The sequence below is a fragment of the Loa loa genome, assembly GCF_000183805.2.
Source record: "Loa loa unplaced genomic scaffold supercont3.55, whole genome shotgun sequence".
Taxonomy (NCBI): domain Eukaryota; kingdom Metazoa; phylum Nematoda; class Chromadorea; order Rhabditida; family Onchocercidae; genus Loa; species Loa loa.
Window position 1 is genome coordinate 233178 of NW_018108235.1, and position 19285 is coordinate 252462.

The following is a 19285-nucleotide window of genomic DNA, read 5'->3' on the forward strand; positions in this document are numbered from 1 at the left end:
GGACCGGTACTTCTTCCATCGCTGCATTTTCAACTACCACTGTCCCTACCACTGCAATCGCTTATTTATCGTCTGAAGCAGACGCATACATTACATTTTCAAAATATCTAGCCTATTTCCAGTACACTTTATTGACGTAGTGGTTGATAATTGCTCTTCCTGCTCAAAGATCAGTATGCCGTATCAGTTACTGGCCCAGTTATTGGTGAAAAAGATGAAAAAGATCGTAGATTTATCTTCCATGGAAAAAGTCACACGAAAAAACGGATCCCACTTTTTTTCTTTCATGCATCCAGCATTTATTATTTTACCTCCGTAAATCTGTCCATTACTACACCACTCCTTTACTTTCATATCGAAATTGATTTGATCACGGAAACTATTTCTTCAGTTCTCAAACTTTTGTTCCTCATTGATAATTTTGATATAGACGAAGCATCAATAAGAGGCATAAAACTGAAACGTAAACAATGGTTCCCCTTCATTTTAATTTGATTTTATATAAAGCAGTGCTTATAATGGATGTGAGTAAATAACAATACTGAAGTTATCATTTGAGACATAATTTGAAAAAAAAAACTCATGAAGCGATAAGCATTTCACAACGGACTTCTATACGCGTTCTCTGTTTAAGCCGTTTTTCTCCAAAAATTCGGAAAAACAGCTTAGCACGATACCAAAATTGAGTACAGGGTACCGTTACGGAAAGCATTATTTCCATTCTTTCCAGCTTAGTTATATTTTCTTTTTACAAGATCGAAACGTATGTCCTCCATCTTAAACTGGCTTTAGGAGCACTGCTTTCCCAAGTTCCTTCCAAAGTCTTCGAACAAACAATTTTGAAACGATAGCTAAGAACTGAAGAAGACAGATTAATCGAAACAGCATGCGAAACGAACAGTAAGCAATATCTAATTAAGATGAACGCATAGGCATTACTACTACTAATACTTCCATAGCATGATCGCTCGTCGAGATAAAGATCGAAATTTAACATGGATTCATGATCGGAATAGCTAATCAGTATTGCGAACAGCGACATCTTGCAAAGTTCAGACAAGAATAACCAGATTCAAACCATAATTTATTCCATTGATGGTAAGTAAATTGCAGTCGTCATATAGGTACCCAAAACTGAAGCTTGGTGATTGCTAAAGCACTTTTTTTTCCAGCTTATAAATCCAGTGAAAAGCAGCTAAATTGTCTTTAATTTGTCAACTGTTTGCACTGTTTGCTACATACAAAGAGGTGCAGAAAAACACGAATACAGTAAAAATAAATTACACTGTTAATGGTAAAGATAGATAAGCGGTCATGATAAAAATTTTTAGAAACAATTCGATGATAATATTTTATCCTGTTATGCTGTTTCAGCCAAATTATTCCTCACTACTATGGTTCGTTTTACTACTCATTTGCAGGAATGACAGGTAATTCAAACTGTTTTCAAACCTCCAACGCCTATTTATAATTAATTAATTGTATAATTGCGTAATCGTATGATTGTAATTAATTGGATGAGATTTAACAAAGACACCCACATATAAATGCAGAAAAAAAGATTTGATATCGTGCCTAAACTACGAAGCAGGCTAACGAGCTGAATTTGAATTCGGGTATTTCCAGAATAAACTGTTTGTCTACAACAGACATTTGTTTCACTGTTCCAAAAATGTTGAAGCAACACCGTCACTTGCCGCCTCGCCTAAATTTAAATTTTCCATTGCTGACTGCAAAGCCTTCGCATTGCCTAAATGTAAAATTAATTTTTGTTGGTTAAAACATTGGGAGTTTTTCGCAAAACATAGTTTTAGTGCCAGAACGACTATCAACTTAAACCTCACCTTCACGAGAATAACTAACCAATATATCTCTACATATATTACAGAAGCTTCCAAAAGGCTCTTTTGCAATACCAATTTTCATAATCACTTATTTGATATGATTAAAAACGATACCCTCAAAACAGTTCTGATTTAACTCAGTCAGCATGTAAATGCAGCAAATAAATTGTACCTGAAGAATAGGCTATCAAGGCATTATGAAGAAGCAATAACTGCTTACGTATTACTTTCCACCGGTTTTCTTCCAATAGTCTCAGTTTTACCTAAAAATCAAAACTATAACCTTATCCAGTGGTAGAATGATAACGCGTTTTGTTCTCAGTTAGGGAAGAAAAGCTGGCTAAAAAGCCAGCTGCCTCAACATCTAGCAAATAATGGTCAAAGCAAACAGATTTCAATGAACATCGATTCTTGCTTTGATAACTGAATCAAGAATGAACTAGAAAAGAAAGAAAAGGACCTTTACGTCAGCTTTTAATTGTTCGTATTTTCCACGATGCTTATTACATCGAAAATCAACGCTTGCAATTGCTTCACAACTCGCACCTGATTGCTGTAGCGCTGCTTTTTCATTGCGATGCACGTCATACTCCAAACGAGCCTATAATGAGAATATTATTTGTGTGATCGATGAAAATTTTTTCGTTCCAGCTTTTGTACTGTCTTTTTCACAATTTTTTATGTCCAGATTCTACAAATTGCTATTATCTGGGAATCAATTTAAAAACTGATAAATTTATGAAAGTTCCGCCATAAGAAACCATTGTTAAGTTAAAACGATAGGAGCAGTTTACAACTCGATACCAAAGGAATGCATTTTGTTGTCTAATAAAGCTTCAGAAAATGACGAGATTTTATCGATTGCAATTAAGATAGAACGAGATAAACTCATAATGAGAAGAAAAACCAGGTCATAATTATGAATTGTCTCCATTGTGTCTTCAAATGTCTTCTCGGACAATGTCTTAATTGATGAAAGAAAAAACGACAAAGCTCGTTCTAGAAGTTCACCGTTATGTGCCATCGAACGCAATGAATCACAGTTGGAAGAGCACTCTGCCTAAAAAAGTTTATAAAAAAGGTTCTCAGCTATTCTTACAATTTCAAGGATATTATCAAAAACTAACATTTCACAACTTGAAAACCAGGATTCGGTAGTTTCAAATAAAGCAAAAATTTCATAATAATTATAATCAGTTGGATCTTATAGTTAGTAAGGAAAGGACTGATCAAAACACAATAGTCGATTAACAAGGAAAAGCTTTTTACAGAAGAGCTTTAATGTGTTCGGAGAATTTTCCAAGATAAACACACGTTCAAACTCATTTCTTTCAGTGAGAGTTGGTAAAGAGATTCCGCTAAGCCTTTCTGCGCTTCGTTCATTCGATGAAAGTTGGAAGTGAACAATTTTGACATTGCTAACACCTGCAAAAAATCAAAATTCACTCAATTCAAATCCTTCCAGAAATATTTGAAAAAACGAAACAAATAATAAGCAAATATCCAAAAACTGTAAGCGATTAACAACAAAAAAAAAAATAAACCTGGTTGTAATACTTGTGTAATATTCTTAGTTGTTCGATTTGTTCTTCTAATTCCTTGTCAACTGTGCGTTCTACCTAGAAGTACTAAACACACATAAATGCAACATTAATTTTAATGTCTTCAGAAAAAAGTATAAAAGAATAGGATTAACACTGCATCATAAACAAAAAATAAGAGATGAACACAATGAAAAAAAAAGCGATAAAGTATGGAATGAGAAGTTCAACAAAAACAAATGAAATTATATAAAGAACTTCAAAAACTCCCGACCTTTCCTAAATTTTCACATATAGACTGTTTCGTTGTTTTGTAAGTCGAAACGGTCCATTTTTTCAGTGAATCTATTTTTGCAGCCATCTGCGCCAGATCGGGTCTGAAAGTGGTAAACAAGAACAGGAAGACTTTTTCAGGACGATCAAAATAAATTCCAAACATCACCTCAAAGTACTTCATTTCTATAAAAACTTTTTTATTCAAATGCACTAAAAACAGCTGATGAAAAATTCGTTTCTTGGTTAAAAAATGAGTTCACAACACTTCGATGCTCACAAAGTGTTGAATTTTCGACCACGACGACCATTTCGAACCTCTACTTGTAGTGATGGAACTCACCCACTATCTTCTTATCTACTAAGGGATACACAGAAACAGTAGAAACTAGCAGACTGCTCAAATCTCAAATTCAACACAAAATTCAGTTAAGGGAAAAAGTTTTTGTGAAATGGAATTCTAATTGCAGCGAAAATCTGTATTATAATAAATGAGAGCATATTTCGAAACAAAATCTCTACAAAATAAAACTACCCAAATAATTTTAATGTTTCTTTGTGAACCAATCAATAAAATATGTTTCTACTTTGATGCCAAACCTGTCGCCGGTGGACATTAGTTCAATTTTATATCCAAAAAAGAATTCTGGGAAAATATCAACTCAAATTACACGGAAAAAAATATCAAAACCGCTATGTATTTGAAATCTTACGTGTTACATGGTGAAAAAGATCGTCGCATTCCATCCGAAGCTGAAATTAAAACCTATCCAGTTTCACTTAGAGATCAAAATTATGAGCTGAAAAACTTACGGACTAAAATAATTAAACATTTACATAAGTTAGCTAAGAAGCAGGAAGTAACAAATAGAGAGAAACACATATCTTTTACTTACAACCTTAAAATAAGAAACAGAATGTTATTCGTACACTTTCTCCACAGAAATGATCAAATAATACTGTTGAGTTCTCGTAAATTTTGCGAACAGAGATTACGCCGTGGACAGAACAGTAGAGACTCAGTATAACGGCATCAGTATGATAATATAAATCTAATTATCAAATGTAAACATCAAGTTATCAAAGACTTCCAAGGAGAGAAGAGAAAAAACATAATGGATGGAATGGAAGAATTGAAACTGAAAAGAGAATGAAAGAATTGAAACTGAAAAGAGAAATAAAGAATAATGTTAGGATGAATGTTAACATGAAGTTAGAGTGAGTACAAAAATGTCAACAAACACGATAACGAGTGGTTGCACAACACTTTGATGAATGATTTGTACAGCACAGAGAAAATTGCTGTGTTATACAGAGTAACAGATTGTTGTCTCGATTGTCGCTTAGGGACTTTTCGCTTTTTATATAATGTCAATAAAGATTTAGGTAGCCCCAATCTTTCCCGTTACAAGAATCACCAGCGTAATTCCGAAATTTATCTACCAACGACAGCTCGATGTTTCTTGACTTTCGACTCTTAATATTTTACGGAGTAATATCTCGAATGTTTGCTTACCTGAAGTGGCCACAGAACAATTACTATTCGATCCAGAAACAAACATATTATTACTTTCTGGCATCATCTGAAATAAATATGATGACCCGCTGGTAATACTATACCAGCTCAGTCGGGAGAGCGTTAGACTGAAGATCTAAAGGTCGCCGGTTCATAATAGCCGCTTTTCTCCTCCAATATAATGTGAAACACCTGAATTCTTCCGGGATTTTCTCCGAGACATTACTGTGGGAGATTATTTATAACTAATCTTGTTGTTCTATGCAATAGTATTTAGGGTGTCAAGGATGGATCCTTGACCCCGAGCGAAATGAGTAGACCTACCCCTACAATATCTGAAAATTACTATTAATGGGTGAAGAAAGCTAAAAGCCACCGTTCCATAAAATACAAAGTAATCCAGCTATAAGGAATTGTTTATTTACTATAGACTGCACACAGTAAGCTGTTGATCCCGCAACATTCATGGTGAACCGCAGTTCAGGAATAGGATTTGTTGGGGCTTAGACTGAGATAAATACGATAATCAGGAACTTCTTCCCTAACATAATGCAGACTACATCCGACAGGTAGGGGTAATATGTAGGTAAGACTTCCCCAATCAACCTTACACAACGATGATACATTTCGATAATTCCATTCTCTAAATGATAGGATAAATCACGTCAATAACTATCAATCCTCACGCCAAACAACACCAACTGAAATATAAAAAAATAGATAAATATATTCGAATTCAATCATAAAAACTGCAATAAAAGCAATGACTGTGAATAAAATCATTTCTACGTCATTTCATTATGAACCATTATCAGGGATGGCATCTCTACACTTTCACTTCCCTTTTCTTTGATTCCTGCAAGGAATCTCTCGTCTTCCCGCCTCATCTCCTTTCGTTTTCACAAAAGCTTTTTTTGTACTCTCGACGAATTTGATCCGCTACATATGCTTACATATCGAAATTTCCAATAATTACAATTCAACAGAACTTCCACTCATTCCTCTACTTCATCACGGATATCATATATCTATACTTTCAGCGGGATAAATGAGCAACTTACAGGTGAACTAACGAAATTTAATAAAAGCTGAACTAAACAAGAAATAACAAGTAATACGCAACAAAACAAACACTTCGGCCAGAGGAATACGGAATTTTATGAAATATGTAAAAAACAACAAAAACACCGAACTCAGCTTCTTGATCGATCTCGATCAGTCATCACACTGGCACTGGCTTCTTCGAAGTTCTCTTTCAGACAACAAAGCCACCATTTCAAATCATAGACATCAGAAAACAAACCGAGATAAATCCAATAAAAATGACAGGAAAGCACTGTTTTAGAGCGAAAATTGCCTTGAAGAATTTTTCAGACTGCTAGTCACAGTAACACAGAAACCGTTTTCCCACAAGCCAATTAACATTTAAGTCCCCTCAGGAAACAATAATTCTTTCAAATTCTCCGTCTTCCACTCACAAAAATCAAAAGGATCAAACTCATATTGAAAAGCAAGAGAACAAGAATTTCCAAGGAAATCTTGTGTACACTTACGAGAATGCCAAGACCAGGTATGCTTTGGAAACAAGCTTGTGAACATCTGCACGATCCAACAGTTACCGAAAAAGTGGACAGAACATTAAATGGCAATGGCATGATGTCGCCAAGAGATATAAATAATAAGAAATGTGCTCGTGATGCACGAAAAAGAATTTAAAAAAAAAAAACAACAGGGAGTAATGGGAAAACAATGAAAAAGAAAACGAAATAAAAGTGCCAACTGATCGCCTAACAATAGTGGTTCCAAACCCTTTCTTAACCAGGGACCATTTTGACTTTTGTATTTGTAGCAGTTATCTCTACAGAAAATTATCGTTTTCTGAGACGGCAGCATGCTTTTGTCCAAACAGTTCTTTGTACAGCAATAAAAAATATCTATAATTTTCGACGCAAAACGAAGTGAAGAGATAAGCATATATAATACAAACATGTTGGAAGTTAAAAAACACAAAGTTATTACTTGTATCAACAAATTATTTAACATATTCCTTTAATGCACTTTGAGTGTAATGTACACGATGACATCGACTAGGCTGTTAAATCAGAGTCATTAAATTTAAACTTTCATAGCAGAATTTTTCCAATAACTAAGTTTGTAAAAACAGGCCAAAATAAATAACACGACGAGACTTATATTTACAATAATTTACAAATGAGCGTAAAATTGATTTCTGGCAGCGTTAAAATGGAACTTCCTCATTCTAGCACAGAAGCTGCTTTGTTTTATTAATTTCAAGAAAGTACACAACCATTCTGGTTTCGCTTCATATTCCCATTTGCAATTTCAATTTCACGCAGCAAACAATCAAAGATTTGTTCCACAGACTGTAAAAATTATCCGAAGTTAGAAAATGAGTAGTGAATCAAGTCGTATGAATTTTTTTTCCAGTAATTTTTAGTTATGCCTCACTTGAATCATACCAATATCAGTTTGACTTCACCTCAATTCACAAACTACCGAGTTATAGTATGGTTGAGTTGCTTTTAAATATTCATAAGAAATTCATTATGTATGATTATTTAATCTTTTTCTCATAATAATACACTAGATCCAAACATTTAGGTGTTGTACATTAACAACGAGATTGCCTGGATCGCGCCGTACTATTTCAAACCTAGTAACCCTCTATCTGATGAATATTCATCCCATTATTAATCCAAGGATTTTTCACAATTTCATTATTTAAGTTCAGGAAATAACAAATAAAGTTCTGTGAAATATTCTGCAAAAAAAAAAAAAAAAAAACGTACCAGAACGAAATGCATCGGTGACCTACTGTATTATCTTTTGCCGATGTTTCTAAAAAAGCAGCATTCCAAGAAACGGCTAACTGTCGTCCCTCCTCTGTTGAAACGTGACGTGCATTGAAGTGCAGATCCAGTTTATTTCCCACAACCACAATTGGTATGCTAAGAATTAAAGTTCAATATTATCCGAAGCCAAAACTTCAATAAGAAATGTATGTCTTCAGAAAGTTTAGCAATCAAACACCGAAAATCTCATCACTCACTTTTTGTCCCCGAGATTTTCCATTATTTTATCGTAAATGGACTGAACTATTTCAAATCTGTAAAACAAAAGCATTAGTGCTCACATATAAATAGAGCATTCTCTCAATGTAATAGCACGACTGTCGTTGAAATTAACAGTCAATAATAATACCATTAAGTAAAAAAAATCTTGTTAACTCACGATTTTCGATCATCAATCGCATAAACCAGGATATATCCATCAATATCTATTGCACAGCTACGTGGAAATAATGAGAATTCTTGCTAAAAAGAATGGAAAAATTCGTTTCAAACCAGATAGTTCGAAATTTTTATCATTTTAAGATGAGAGTTACTGATTTCACAGAAATACCCAATGATGATACGGCATAGGCTTACTTGTCCCGCAGTGTCAGTGATTTGCAGAGCAAACTGCTTTCCATTAAATTTATACGGTTTCGTATAGATATCCTCAATGGTTGTGTCATATGCGTCTGGAAAATTACCATACACAAATCGTAATGTGATAGAAGATTTTCCTAAAAATAAAATGAAAAGTAATCCAAATATTCCGACCATGTCCTGGTTTCGTGATTTGCTAAATATTTCACATATTGCTTTTTTTCTTTCACTGCATTAGAACGCAACATAATGTGTGTTGATCATTTTCATCAAACATAAACTGACAATGATGGTAAATTCATTTTATTCCTTGCATACAGTAAACGAAACCCAAAGTTTCTGCATCCAGAAGGTTCCGTTCGTCACTTAGTTGTTCATCATTACTAGTGATAATATTCAAAAAAAAAGAATATTAACTAACCGACGCACGGATAACCCATCACAGCAATTTTTCGTTGAATAGCATTCGCCATCTGCTACCGTTTTCCAATAAATTCTCTCTTGTAGAAAATGATTTATCTAAACAAACATGGCACTAAGTAATCCAGTAACGAATTCAGCTAAAAATAAGAATTATTTGGTTTTCTCAAATCTAAAGACTGAAACTAAATCTCAAAATGTTGGCGAAATCATCTTTCGTCTTCTTTATTTAGAGTTAACCTTAAACATTTCATGAATGACAAAAGAATTCATTTCAGAATGAAGTTACAATATCCCCATACCATATTTAATTTAAAATTATTTCATCCAAGGCAGCTCCTTGAGCCCTTTTCCCACAAAATTCTATTCCAGATATTTTTGACTGTTTAACTCAAAAATAATTTATGAATTCTATTCATTTTTAATATAGAAATATCTGAACTGCGGAGTTCTCTAAACAACGTGAAAATTAAATTAAAATAAAAGCATATGGAAAGTTACCGCGTTCGTGCACAAGACACATCCAACTGCAAAGTCCAGATGTTCACACCAAAATATGAAGATACGTACCCTTGTAAGAAAAGGGTAGAATCAACCAACTGCAACCCTGTGGAACAAGTGAATTTCTACAAAAACTAAAGCCTTTCGACGTTAAAGCGAGATATTCGAACTTATGTTCCTCTCTTTCCTTAAATGTGCGTACTTAAGATGAGCAAATGATTAAATACATATATGAAGACTGACGTAAATCTGCTTGCGCTGAATAAGAACCTAAAAACACCATCTCCACGCGGCTCCCTTGTCACTCTTATCAACCACCACTGCATTCCGAGTGAAATTGCGCTGTAAAATACGTCACATAATCCCTACAAGACGCATCAGTTCTTCAGTGTTAGTGTATCTGATCAAGTCTCGATACTGAGGTGGGATGGGGTTTAGGCTTTGGCTAACTGAGATCTGAAATGTTTATGGCGGGTGGCAACAGCGAAGCATTGGACTTGTGTGGCATGGTTGAGGGATCTGTAATATCGGTGCCATTCTCGGGGAACCCATCGGTTATGTCAATTAGATGGCTGCGCAGAAAGTGGAAAAATACAAGGTTAATCACTCACAGATTGCTAAAACCTGAAGACTGTGTCTGAGTCCATACAGTTTAAGCTCTTCGTTAGTCTGGAATCTTCAGAAGTGAGAAAGGAAGTATTATTTGTCAACGTTTTACAAGTTAGCATAGTTCTAGCTTAAGTCGGACTTGGTCATATGCTAAATAACCGTTCATTCATTAATCTGAACTGTATTTTCACACATGGAACCAATCGCGGGCTGCAACTGTGAAATAGCTTCGGTAGATACAGACAGAAGTGATTTATGAGAAACATTTTTATTTCTGACTGTTTTAATAAATCATTTCAGCATTTCAAATTACAAAGAAGTTACGATTCAATGCATACAATTATAATTGTTTGAGATTGATATATAACTCCAATCTATTTCAAGAACACAGCGTTTTACGTTTAGTTTTATTGCATTCCTCAGAAGCAATGCCAGTGGTGGTTAGAAAATTGGTTGGACTTGTAAACTTGACTTGAATAATATCATCATATCCTTTAACGGGGATTACTTTCTCGATTCTTCTAATCGTTAACATTCTACCTAATGAAAACTATTTAAACCTTTAGGATTTTTTGAGATTTTGGGCTAGAGAACTTTGAATATTCCAGTTTTCAACAACAAAACTGAACAAAATCGAACTGAACCAAATTTAGCCTCCTACCAGGAGAACTTTCATGGCAAATACTCACCACGACGATTTCTAAACTTTAGAGACATTGTGAGAAGCTCGAATAATTAAGCATTAGTCACTAATGATGTTGTTTTGTGCGCGTATTTTTGGCATCTGAGTCGGTATCAGCAGCCGCAGCTATAGCAGCTTGACGCATCTTTCTGGCCACCATTACCTTATGGAAAAGTATCATTCGTTTGTGAATCTCTGCGTCAGCGATGAATTCCGGTAGCCATTTGAGGCATTCCACCTAAAATTAAAATGAAGTCATTTCTTTGCACATATGAAACAACTCGAGTTTTCTGCTTTCCTTTCTCACCAACTTATTTTCAAAGTTTCTCTTAAGGGTTCGATATATGTTTAGAGTAAAAAGGCGATTTCTAGTCTAGTAAATCATTCAAAAAATTGGGGGAGTTTGGACTCAAACAGAATCCTACAAAATTTTAGTTTGAGGTGAGAGTTAACCTTTATCTGGTGAGCAAAATATCCGGTTGTGTGCTTTATGATTCCGATTGTTCGGACAGCAGATCTAGCATAAACATCAGCTTTTGGTCGGAAAAATGATGGTCTTTTGACCTAAAATGAACAGTAGTCGTATTTCATTGGGAAAACGTAGTATCATTTTAAATGAATAAACTGAAAAGTTTGAAGATGAGTAAACCACAAGGAAACAATCTGCCACTTTGGTATTAAGTAAAATGCAGAAGGTGACTCCTGCTTAAGGGATTTTTCTCATTTTTTTTCCTTTCTATGGAGAAACATAGATTTTCAACTGCAGATATTAAATTTAATATAGTTGGCTATACCACTCACCTTGGCTAGTTTTGTGACTACAATCATCGGATTCACTTCCTGTATTATAATATTGGTTTTCGCATATTCTTCCTGCACTATTTTCGTTAACCAAGAGACGTATTTCTGGAACCTACATGGTCTCAAATCTTATTTGAAATATAATAGCTTCGAAACCAGCAAAATATAAGACTTTGAACTGAACGCATTGAGGATAAATCAAATTTTGAAAATTTTTGACTGGAAATACACTTTGAAATTTTCAAAGAAAAAATAATAATAATGGTTGATCAAAAAGAAAGAGTGGTAATAGTAGAGGACGGTACATCACATGCTACTTATCATTATAAGTCGACATATAGGAATTGGTACAAAACTACTGTTCCGTTTTCGAGTGTTAAGTGCTCAACACTAACAATAATTTTGATCCCTCTTGAACAGGAAAACAACGTGGAATACAACCTTCGATGCGGCATAAACACTGAACCAACGTAATTTGTAATATGCAGAGGATGAGGCTACATTGATGATAATGCCTGAATCTCGTTCATACATTTGCGGTAGTACGGCTGCCATTAGCTAAATATTAGCTTAGCTTATTGAAATGATTATTTAATACTTAATTAATCTTTATTTAAACTTCCTAACACTTGCTCAGCACTAATTTCAGTTGCTATGGCTCATTATACTGCGTACTGCACCAGTAATCTCATTCTGTCGAGGTAAAATAAGGTAAATATCTCTATTGGAAGGTTATAGTAGAAATTAGGGCTTTTTTGGTTAACAAAGAAATTCCCCTTTCAGCTGTCAAGTGCTTAATGACTATCGTAGGAGAAAGAATACTTACCACTGTTGCGGGGATGATATTAATTACACTGATATGCTTGAATAGTTTGATACCTCCGTCAACTTTGTGGTACAGATCAGGATATTCGAATGTAGATCCAACGCTATTCACTGAATAATCAGTCATTATTCATGGAACACAACTTAACATAATTACGAGAAATTGAAAAACATAAGTGTAGCGTGCAATAGTCCGAGTATGGAAAAGCACAAAATAAAGCCTTTTAAATCCATTCAAAAAAAACGCATTAAAAGAGATTGAAGATTTGAAATAGTAGCAATTATATTCGAAAATAATTCAATTTTTCCTATTTTATTTCCAAAGTTCCATATAGAATTCCATCAAGAATGCAATCAAATGCGAGTTATGATGAACAAATTTAAATAGTGCAGTGTTCACCTCATAATTCGTTTCGCATCATTTTTAACTTTCAACAGAATTTTTATTAATACTTCACCTTCATTTATCTTTCCATCGTCTCAATCTTACATATATATATATATATATACATATATATAGAAGTATTCCTATACAAATCAATGAGTGGTTCATACTCTCAAAAATACGAAATTCTAAAATGAAAAAAGAACAAGAAGAGAAATTTAAATTTACCCAAAATGCCGATGTCGAGTGCTCGGATTTGTGACAACAGTGACTGCTCATAATAATCAATATCTGCACTGGAAAAATCGAAAGCAATTGTTCGGACCTGAAATTGTCATTCGTTCAAGTATATTTGCGTTGTGATTGTAAAGGAAAGTGTTCCTGTTGGTACCACAACTGCTAAGATGATTTAGAAGCAACAAATTCTGATGCATCAAATTAAGTGTTGTGAACTGTGAGTTTAAATTAAATTTATGTAGTCTTTCATTCTTTACTTTAAAATTTAAAGAGCTATATTACCTCGGAAGAAGTTTCTTGTTCAATTTGAGCTTTAACATCATCAAGCCTTGACTGTGTGCGCGAGATGAGCAATATCGAGAAGCCTTTTCTTGCTAATTCAAATGCATATCCTTTACCTATACCATCTGTTGCACCAGTAATTACTGCAACTAACTTCTACGATGTCAAGGCAGATAAGGATTTCTTTCAAGTTAAGAAAGTAGGTGTATATGTGTTATAATGAAAGTAATTCATCAACCGAATGTTAAAGAAAAGCTGAGCAGTACCTTTTCCCAATACTTAAATATTCTTCCACAATGACTAGTCCATTAACTATTTCACAAACTAATACTTCCATTTGTATTTCATGAAAAGCGAAAAGAAGCGAAGGCAGGAATTAAGCCGATTAACTGTCTTGTCAAGAATGTAACTTTATTACAGAACAGACTATAAGTCATAATGAAGCATATGCAATATCACATGTTCGATATATGATATCGATAATGGAATGTATTAGAAAGATATGAAGGTAATTACTGCTATTTTTCAGTTTTAGTTTACCACTATATTTCCAACTCCTCAGTGGTGTGTCAAATGTTAAACATCTCTAGTGAGCTAAAATTAGATGGCAAAATTTGTAAATTATGATTTTTAAAAAATCACCTGCCCATTTAGCACCAGCAAGTTTGTGGAGATCGCGTGGTTTGGCTAGGAAAAATGGATAGACTAAATTGTAAAGTGTAAGCATCAGACGATATATGGTAAATATTATATAAATCCAGCCAATAATGCTTATCGTGGACAGATCCATTTGCTAAAATTGAAAACATGAGAGTCAATAACTCATTAAATACAGATTTCACGTTTTGATAATAATTGAAGTGGAAATTGATAATTTCCTATTTCTATTACAACACTTTCGTCCATTTCTTCTAAAGGTCCGCTTTTTTACCGTACACGTCCACTCCTTTATTTAAAAAAAAAAAAAAAGTGGAATAAATGAATAATCTCTGCTTCCAATGGTTTTATTCCAAACAAATATCTGCAATTTGTTAAACAGTACTTCCTTTACTACTTGTTAAAAATTACGCGTAAAGCGGACCTGACTAAATAATCCATTTTTCACTTCCTAAAGACTCCATCACTGATTTCCATATTGTTAAGCGATATACAGTAACCTAAGGAAATAAAACAAAGAGAACATTGCAGCGAACTTTTTCATTGCATACCAACAAGGAGTTTTGTCTGTTAAAACGATTTCTTGCTAGAAATTTTAGAAAAAACCAAGCTCGAAACCAAAAGCGTTTCCAATTTCTAGTAGTATATAGAATTAAGATCTTATAATCTAAGCACTTTTTGACCCAAAATCGTTAATTTTAAAGCTTTAGCATTTTGTAACAATCTTCCTTAGAAGTTCATGAATTTGACATCAGAATGTTAAGGTTATGATGTAACGTTAAATGCAAAGTCAGTAGCAGAGATAGATACGAATAATAATTTTCGTTTCAAAGAAGCCAGACAGCATTGGATCATCGTAATGATGATATAACCAGATCGCTCTGAAACTAATTGCCTTTAGTTGCAAGCTAAGTAATCAATTCACTTTATGCAAATTTAATTTTTTAAATTGTTTTAACAGGTCCTTCCTTGTACACCGTTGGAACTTCAAGATAATTCAGTAGCAAAGCAAGCAAGCTTAATTTAAAGCATAAGCTTAAAACGCGTGTGTGCATTGCAGTTGTAGATTTTGAATTTCGATAACATTGAAATTACCAAAAAAATTTGGCGTTTTTGAATTCGCCATGCTTCAGTTTTTTGTTCTTACTTGCAATTTTCATAACTTTTCCACAATATTGTGCACATTCCAATCGAGATTCTAAGAACTGTCATCTTCAAGAATTACAAACAAACACAAAGGATTCAGAAGGTGACTTTTTAAATTCCGGCAACAATCATTCCTCTACAGTCTTATGAAAAGTCAAAACAATTCTTCGCGTTGTTTTTTGATTGACAATTTCCAATTCTCCTTGGTTGTTCACACTTCATTTTCATACGTTGGATCAATTTTTTATTTCAGAATGTCCGTATCAGGAAAATACTGTTTATTCCATCAAGCATTCCTCACAATCCTAATGATGAATTAATAGTTTTGATTAGGGGAACTCAAATTACAAAATAAATCAGATTGTTGGTAAAAGCAAATCATTTTTGAATCAAACAAAAATACATTAACCAGAACTCGAATCTTTCATATATTAAGCAATGTCCATTAGTGGCTATATTTTCAAAAGGTTTCATCTTAAAAAGAAGCAAATATAATAAAGATATCTCTATTTAATTTAATAGCAAATTGACCGGTATGATATAAAGTAGCGTATCATAAATAAATCAAAGAATAATCAGATTATCGAATTTTTATAAAGTTAACGTAAGAATAATCAAACCCAGAAAGATTTTTTTTTTCTTGGATAAAAGTAATCGAATACTAATCAGAACATAGTGCGAAAGAACTGGAAGGTAATAACTGTTGAAGGATCAAACAGTTTATTTTTTATTGTGACCTGTAGTTTTGACTGCAAGAATTTCATTGACTGAACACAGATCTTTCGAATATATCCACACGTGGTATCTAAAACAGCGATAATCAAACCAGAAAGCTAATGTGTATTTCATCTCACAGTGATTTCATTATAGCCGATAACTATGAAATGGGTAGAAAATTAGGTATTAGATTTATTTCAACGTTCAAAAGGGCTATTTTTTGAGGCCATACTACAACTGTTTTAGCAACAAACTGAGATGAGTGATTCTGAATCATTAAGACTGCGAACCTGAACAAATCAAAAATCAGGGACACATATCTGGATTACAAAATAGCTGCAATTAATTGCTTTGAAAAATGTCGTGCAATCAAGAATTATATGGTACTGTTATAAATCAATAAATAAATTAAAGGAGGTCTTCTGCCCTCACTATGGATACTCTCCCTGGTTGAACTTTGCATTGGGGAAGGGACCATTTATTTAGGACTTATTTCCAGCGGAGCGCAAAAGATATGAAAGTGGAAATTTATATGGACATAAGGAGATGTGTATCCAACGTAATAAGAAGAATGGACCAGCGCTACTGGATTACAATTTTAAATGACTTCTTTAATCGTTTAAATGGCAACCAAATCAGGACCAGAACGTAGAATGACATAGTCGAGAGAAGGAGAGAGAGAGAGAGAGAGGGAGAGGAGGATGGGTAATTACAGAGGTTAAAACGGTCATGAAAAAGGAATGAATAGATTTGAAATGAATCAGAAATGTCGGTAGAAGTATATTATGAAAGGAAGCGGAATGATGCAATCTCTCTCAAGATTCAAATAAGGTCAGGCAATACTGCCGAAGGCAATGAAATTATCAAACGTTCTCTCTATCGTCGATTGTATCTGTAATAGGTGAACCACGAATGATCGTCAGGAAGTAATGTGAAATTCATGATGTCTGTTGAACCGAGATGTTACAGCTTGAAAAAATGATATTGGTTGGATCATCCGACCCGAATAAGGATGAATCAAACTTGATGATTCACGAGAATCAATTAGATTGACGTTTACAAAACTACATTTCTGTGATTGAGTGAACAAAAATATCGACTACTGAACCAGAAAAGATCCCGTTTACCACAAAGATCAACATGCAAACGGAACGCGACAAGCGTTCACCTATTTCTGTTTCCTTGCCTTCCTTTCGAACTCTTTCATTCGTACAAATTTCCTTCCTTGAAGCTTCTCAAAAAAAGATATTTGACAGTTGTGCTTATGTAATATATCGAACAGGAAGAATGAGTACAGCTTGCAGAAATTACTTCCTACTATCAATAATGAAATGAGGCGTTGAGAAGAGAGTATAAAACCGAGTTTAATTAATTGATTACTTAGATATGAATGTCATATTATATCACTTAATATTGCTCTACTGCCATTTCAGCTATGGTACTGGAATAAGCACTTACGAAAACTTTCAGCAGAAATTAGCTTTGTCAAAAAACAACCTGTTGATTAAGTGGGTACTGTCACAGCAGTAAATTTTAATGGCTAAAAAAAAAAGCGCCAGAAATTTTGGAAAATCAAAAACATCGCAGAAATCACATTAAACGAGCAATAACTTCCACATCCACAAGTTGCGGGATAATTCAAAAGTGAAGTTAACAAAATATCGCCAGAAATTATGAGTCATGTTTAAATGGAAAGAAAAAGGATGTCGCGTGAAAATTTTAGGAATAGCGAGTAGTAAAACTTCGACTTTTAATTCAAGTTGCTTCCCAAATCCACCAAAAAAAAGCATGATATTCCAATCTAAGATCTTGCCAGTATAAGGATATGAAAAAACCTGAAAGCTATCATATTACGAGCCAACAAATTAATGCAATACATCTACATGCAGCTGCACTTACTATCGAATTTTTAAAAATTTAAAACCAAATTAAAAAGAATTGAAGTGCGAACCGAAATGTTGCAAAAAAAAGTATCATCACAAAACATACTGTGAAAAATGAATAAAACCCCTCCTATAAGTAACTGTCACGACGATCGATTGCTTTCAGTTATTCAAAAGCATTTCCATCTTTATGCTCCTTCTTTACTTATTTCATTTTCAGATGGAAATCTGGGGTATCATATTGACCACACTAACAGAAATGACGGAAAATTTCTTTTTCCAACAAAAATTTCAAAAAATCACACACAAATTTTACTTTATCTCATTTTCTTAGTTTTAAAAAAGTATCAGATAAAAGATATGCATAAGAAAATGTTTCAGGTTTCTTGTGCAACAATTAGTTACCTTTTTCATTATAAAATAAGATGAAGCCCATTTTGCAACAGTTTTACAATTTACATTCCGACTTTATTTCATCAAAGTTATTGAACTGAAAGATCTCAAGTTATATTTATTAACTGAAGGTAAAGCAACCCACTAGTAGTGTAAATGGCACTGTCAGAATCATTTAATTAAAGCAACTAATTATATATTTCTATTAACTCGTTTTGTATTTTTTGCTTAAAATTCATTGAAGAAGCACATTGAACTATGACCTGCGACATTAGCTGAAAGCTACTGAATCGTAATAACCAAGTTTCAGCATTACTTAGTATCTGTCTCGATCATTACTTTCCAAGAAAAAGTTCGGAGATTCTATTTCGTTATCCTTATATGCAGATTACCTTTCCACTACACGAAATATGAAAGTTCACCATCGATGATAACATGACAATATGGCTTGCCGGAAAACCCATATATATCATTCCAGCTATTGCAAATAGAGATCTAATCCAAACAACTTTTCTTTGTTTTTATTTGAATAACACATTTCCCATGCTTGCTTGTGTTTGTAAATTTCAGGCTGATTGCCATATGAATCCACATTAACATTCCAAAGTTCTAAAGCAGACGACAGGAGTCTGAGTCTGCTCAATTACAGTCTGTTATGCTTTCTACCCACTATCCGCGCAGTTTTGCTCTTGATATTATCAGCAGTTATCAAGTTATTCACACGTAATTGCATTTGCATACTTACATCAACCGTGATAAATTGGATCACTTTTACCTTATCAATAAGTGATTGGAAGCGATCTGAAGACATCAAAGCGGTACCTTTCCAAATTGCAACATTTAAGATTCGGAAATATTCACACTGTCAGATGTCAAAAAAAAAGAAATGAGAAAGCATAAACAGTATAGACATCATCTAAATACTGACGACTTAGAAATAAGCAAAAATTTCATCGAAAAAAGGTTAAGTTCTTACCGACTGGCAGCCAATGCAGATCAGCATCCATTCCCAGAAATATTTAGCCCATTTTACATTATCAACAGTAACTTCGTACAACACAGGTAAAAACTGCTGAACAAATCTGTGAACATAACAATTCATGTGCTTGAAAGTGAATCCT

The 19285-nt window shown here is 33.8% G+C and overlaps 5 protein-coding genes across 5 annotated transcripts; 1 reads left to right on the forward strand and 4 right to left on the reverse strand.

The window, feature by feature from the left end:
* Nucleotides 1-471: 471 nt before the first annotated feature.
* Nucleotides 472-4126, reverse strand: LOAG_00554 (hypothetical protein). Its single transcript, XM_003136094.2, has 7 exons — nt 3660-4126; nt 3389-3463; nt 3159-3269; nt 2752-2904; nt 2305-2445; nt 2017-2107; nt 472-1750 (listed from the first exon to the last, which is right to left on the reverse strand). Exons 1-7 carry the CDS (start codon nt 3840-3842, stop codon nt 1659-1661), a joined length of 846 nt encoding a protein of 281 aa, XP_003136142.2. The 5' UTR covers nt 3843-4126; the 3' UTR covers nt 472-1658.
* A 2509-nt stretch (nt 4127-6635) lies between these two features.
* Nucleotides 6636-6890, forward strand: LOAG_00555 (hypothetical protein; the record flags this gene model as incomplete). Its single annotated transcript, XM_003136095.2, has 1 exon — nt 6636-6890. The coding sequence occupies exon 1, from the start codon at nt 6732-6734 to the stop codon at nt 6888-6890; it is 159 nt and encodes a 52-aa protein (XP_003136143.1). The 5' UTR covers nt 6636-6731.
* Nucleotides 6891-7290: 400 nt separating this feature from the next.
* LOAG_00556 (hypothetical protein) lies at nt 7291-9665 on the reverse strand. Its single transcript, XM_020445473.1, has 7 exons — nt 9548-9665; nt 9048-9145; nt 8624-8763; nt 8427-8509; nt 8245-8301; nt 8011-8143; nt 7291-7558 (listed from the first exon to the last, which is right to left on the reverse strand). The coding sequence occupies exons 2-7, from the start codon at nt 9097-9099 to the stop codon at nt 7466-7468; spliced, it is 558 nt and encodes a 185-aa protein (XP_020304067.1). The 5' UTR covers nt 9100-9145; nt 9548-9665; the 3' UTR covers nt 7291-7465.
* A 1240-nt stretch (nt 9666-10905) lies between these two features.
* On the reverse strand, nt 10906-14158 carry LOAG_00557 (hypothetical protein; the record flags this gene model as incomplete). The annotated part of the gene is made up of 8 exons (XM_003136097.1): nt 10906-11076; nt 11292-11402; nt 11640-11744; nt 12081-12197; nt 12466-12575; nt 13078-13174; nt 13369-13511; nt 14011-14158. The coding sequence occupies 8 exons, from the start codon at nt 14156-14158 to the stop codon at nt 10906-10908; spliced, it is 1002 nt and encodes a 333-aa protein (XP_003136145.1).
* Nucleotides 14159-18807: 4649 nt separating this feature from the next.
* LOAG_00558 (hypothetical protein) lies at nt 18808-19266 on the reverse strand (the record flags this gene model as incomplete). The annotated part of the gene is made up of 2 exons (XM_003136098.1): nt 18808-19026; nt 19141-19266. 2 exons carry the CDS (start codon nt 19264-19266, stop codon nt 18808-18810), a joined length of 345 nt encoding a protein of 114 aa, XP_003136146.1.
* Nucleotides 19267-19285: the final 19 nt, after the last annotated feature.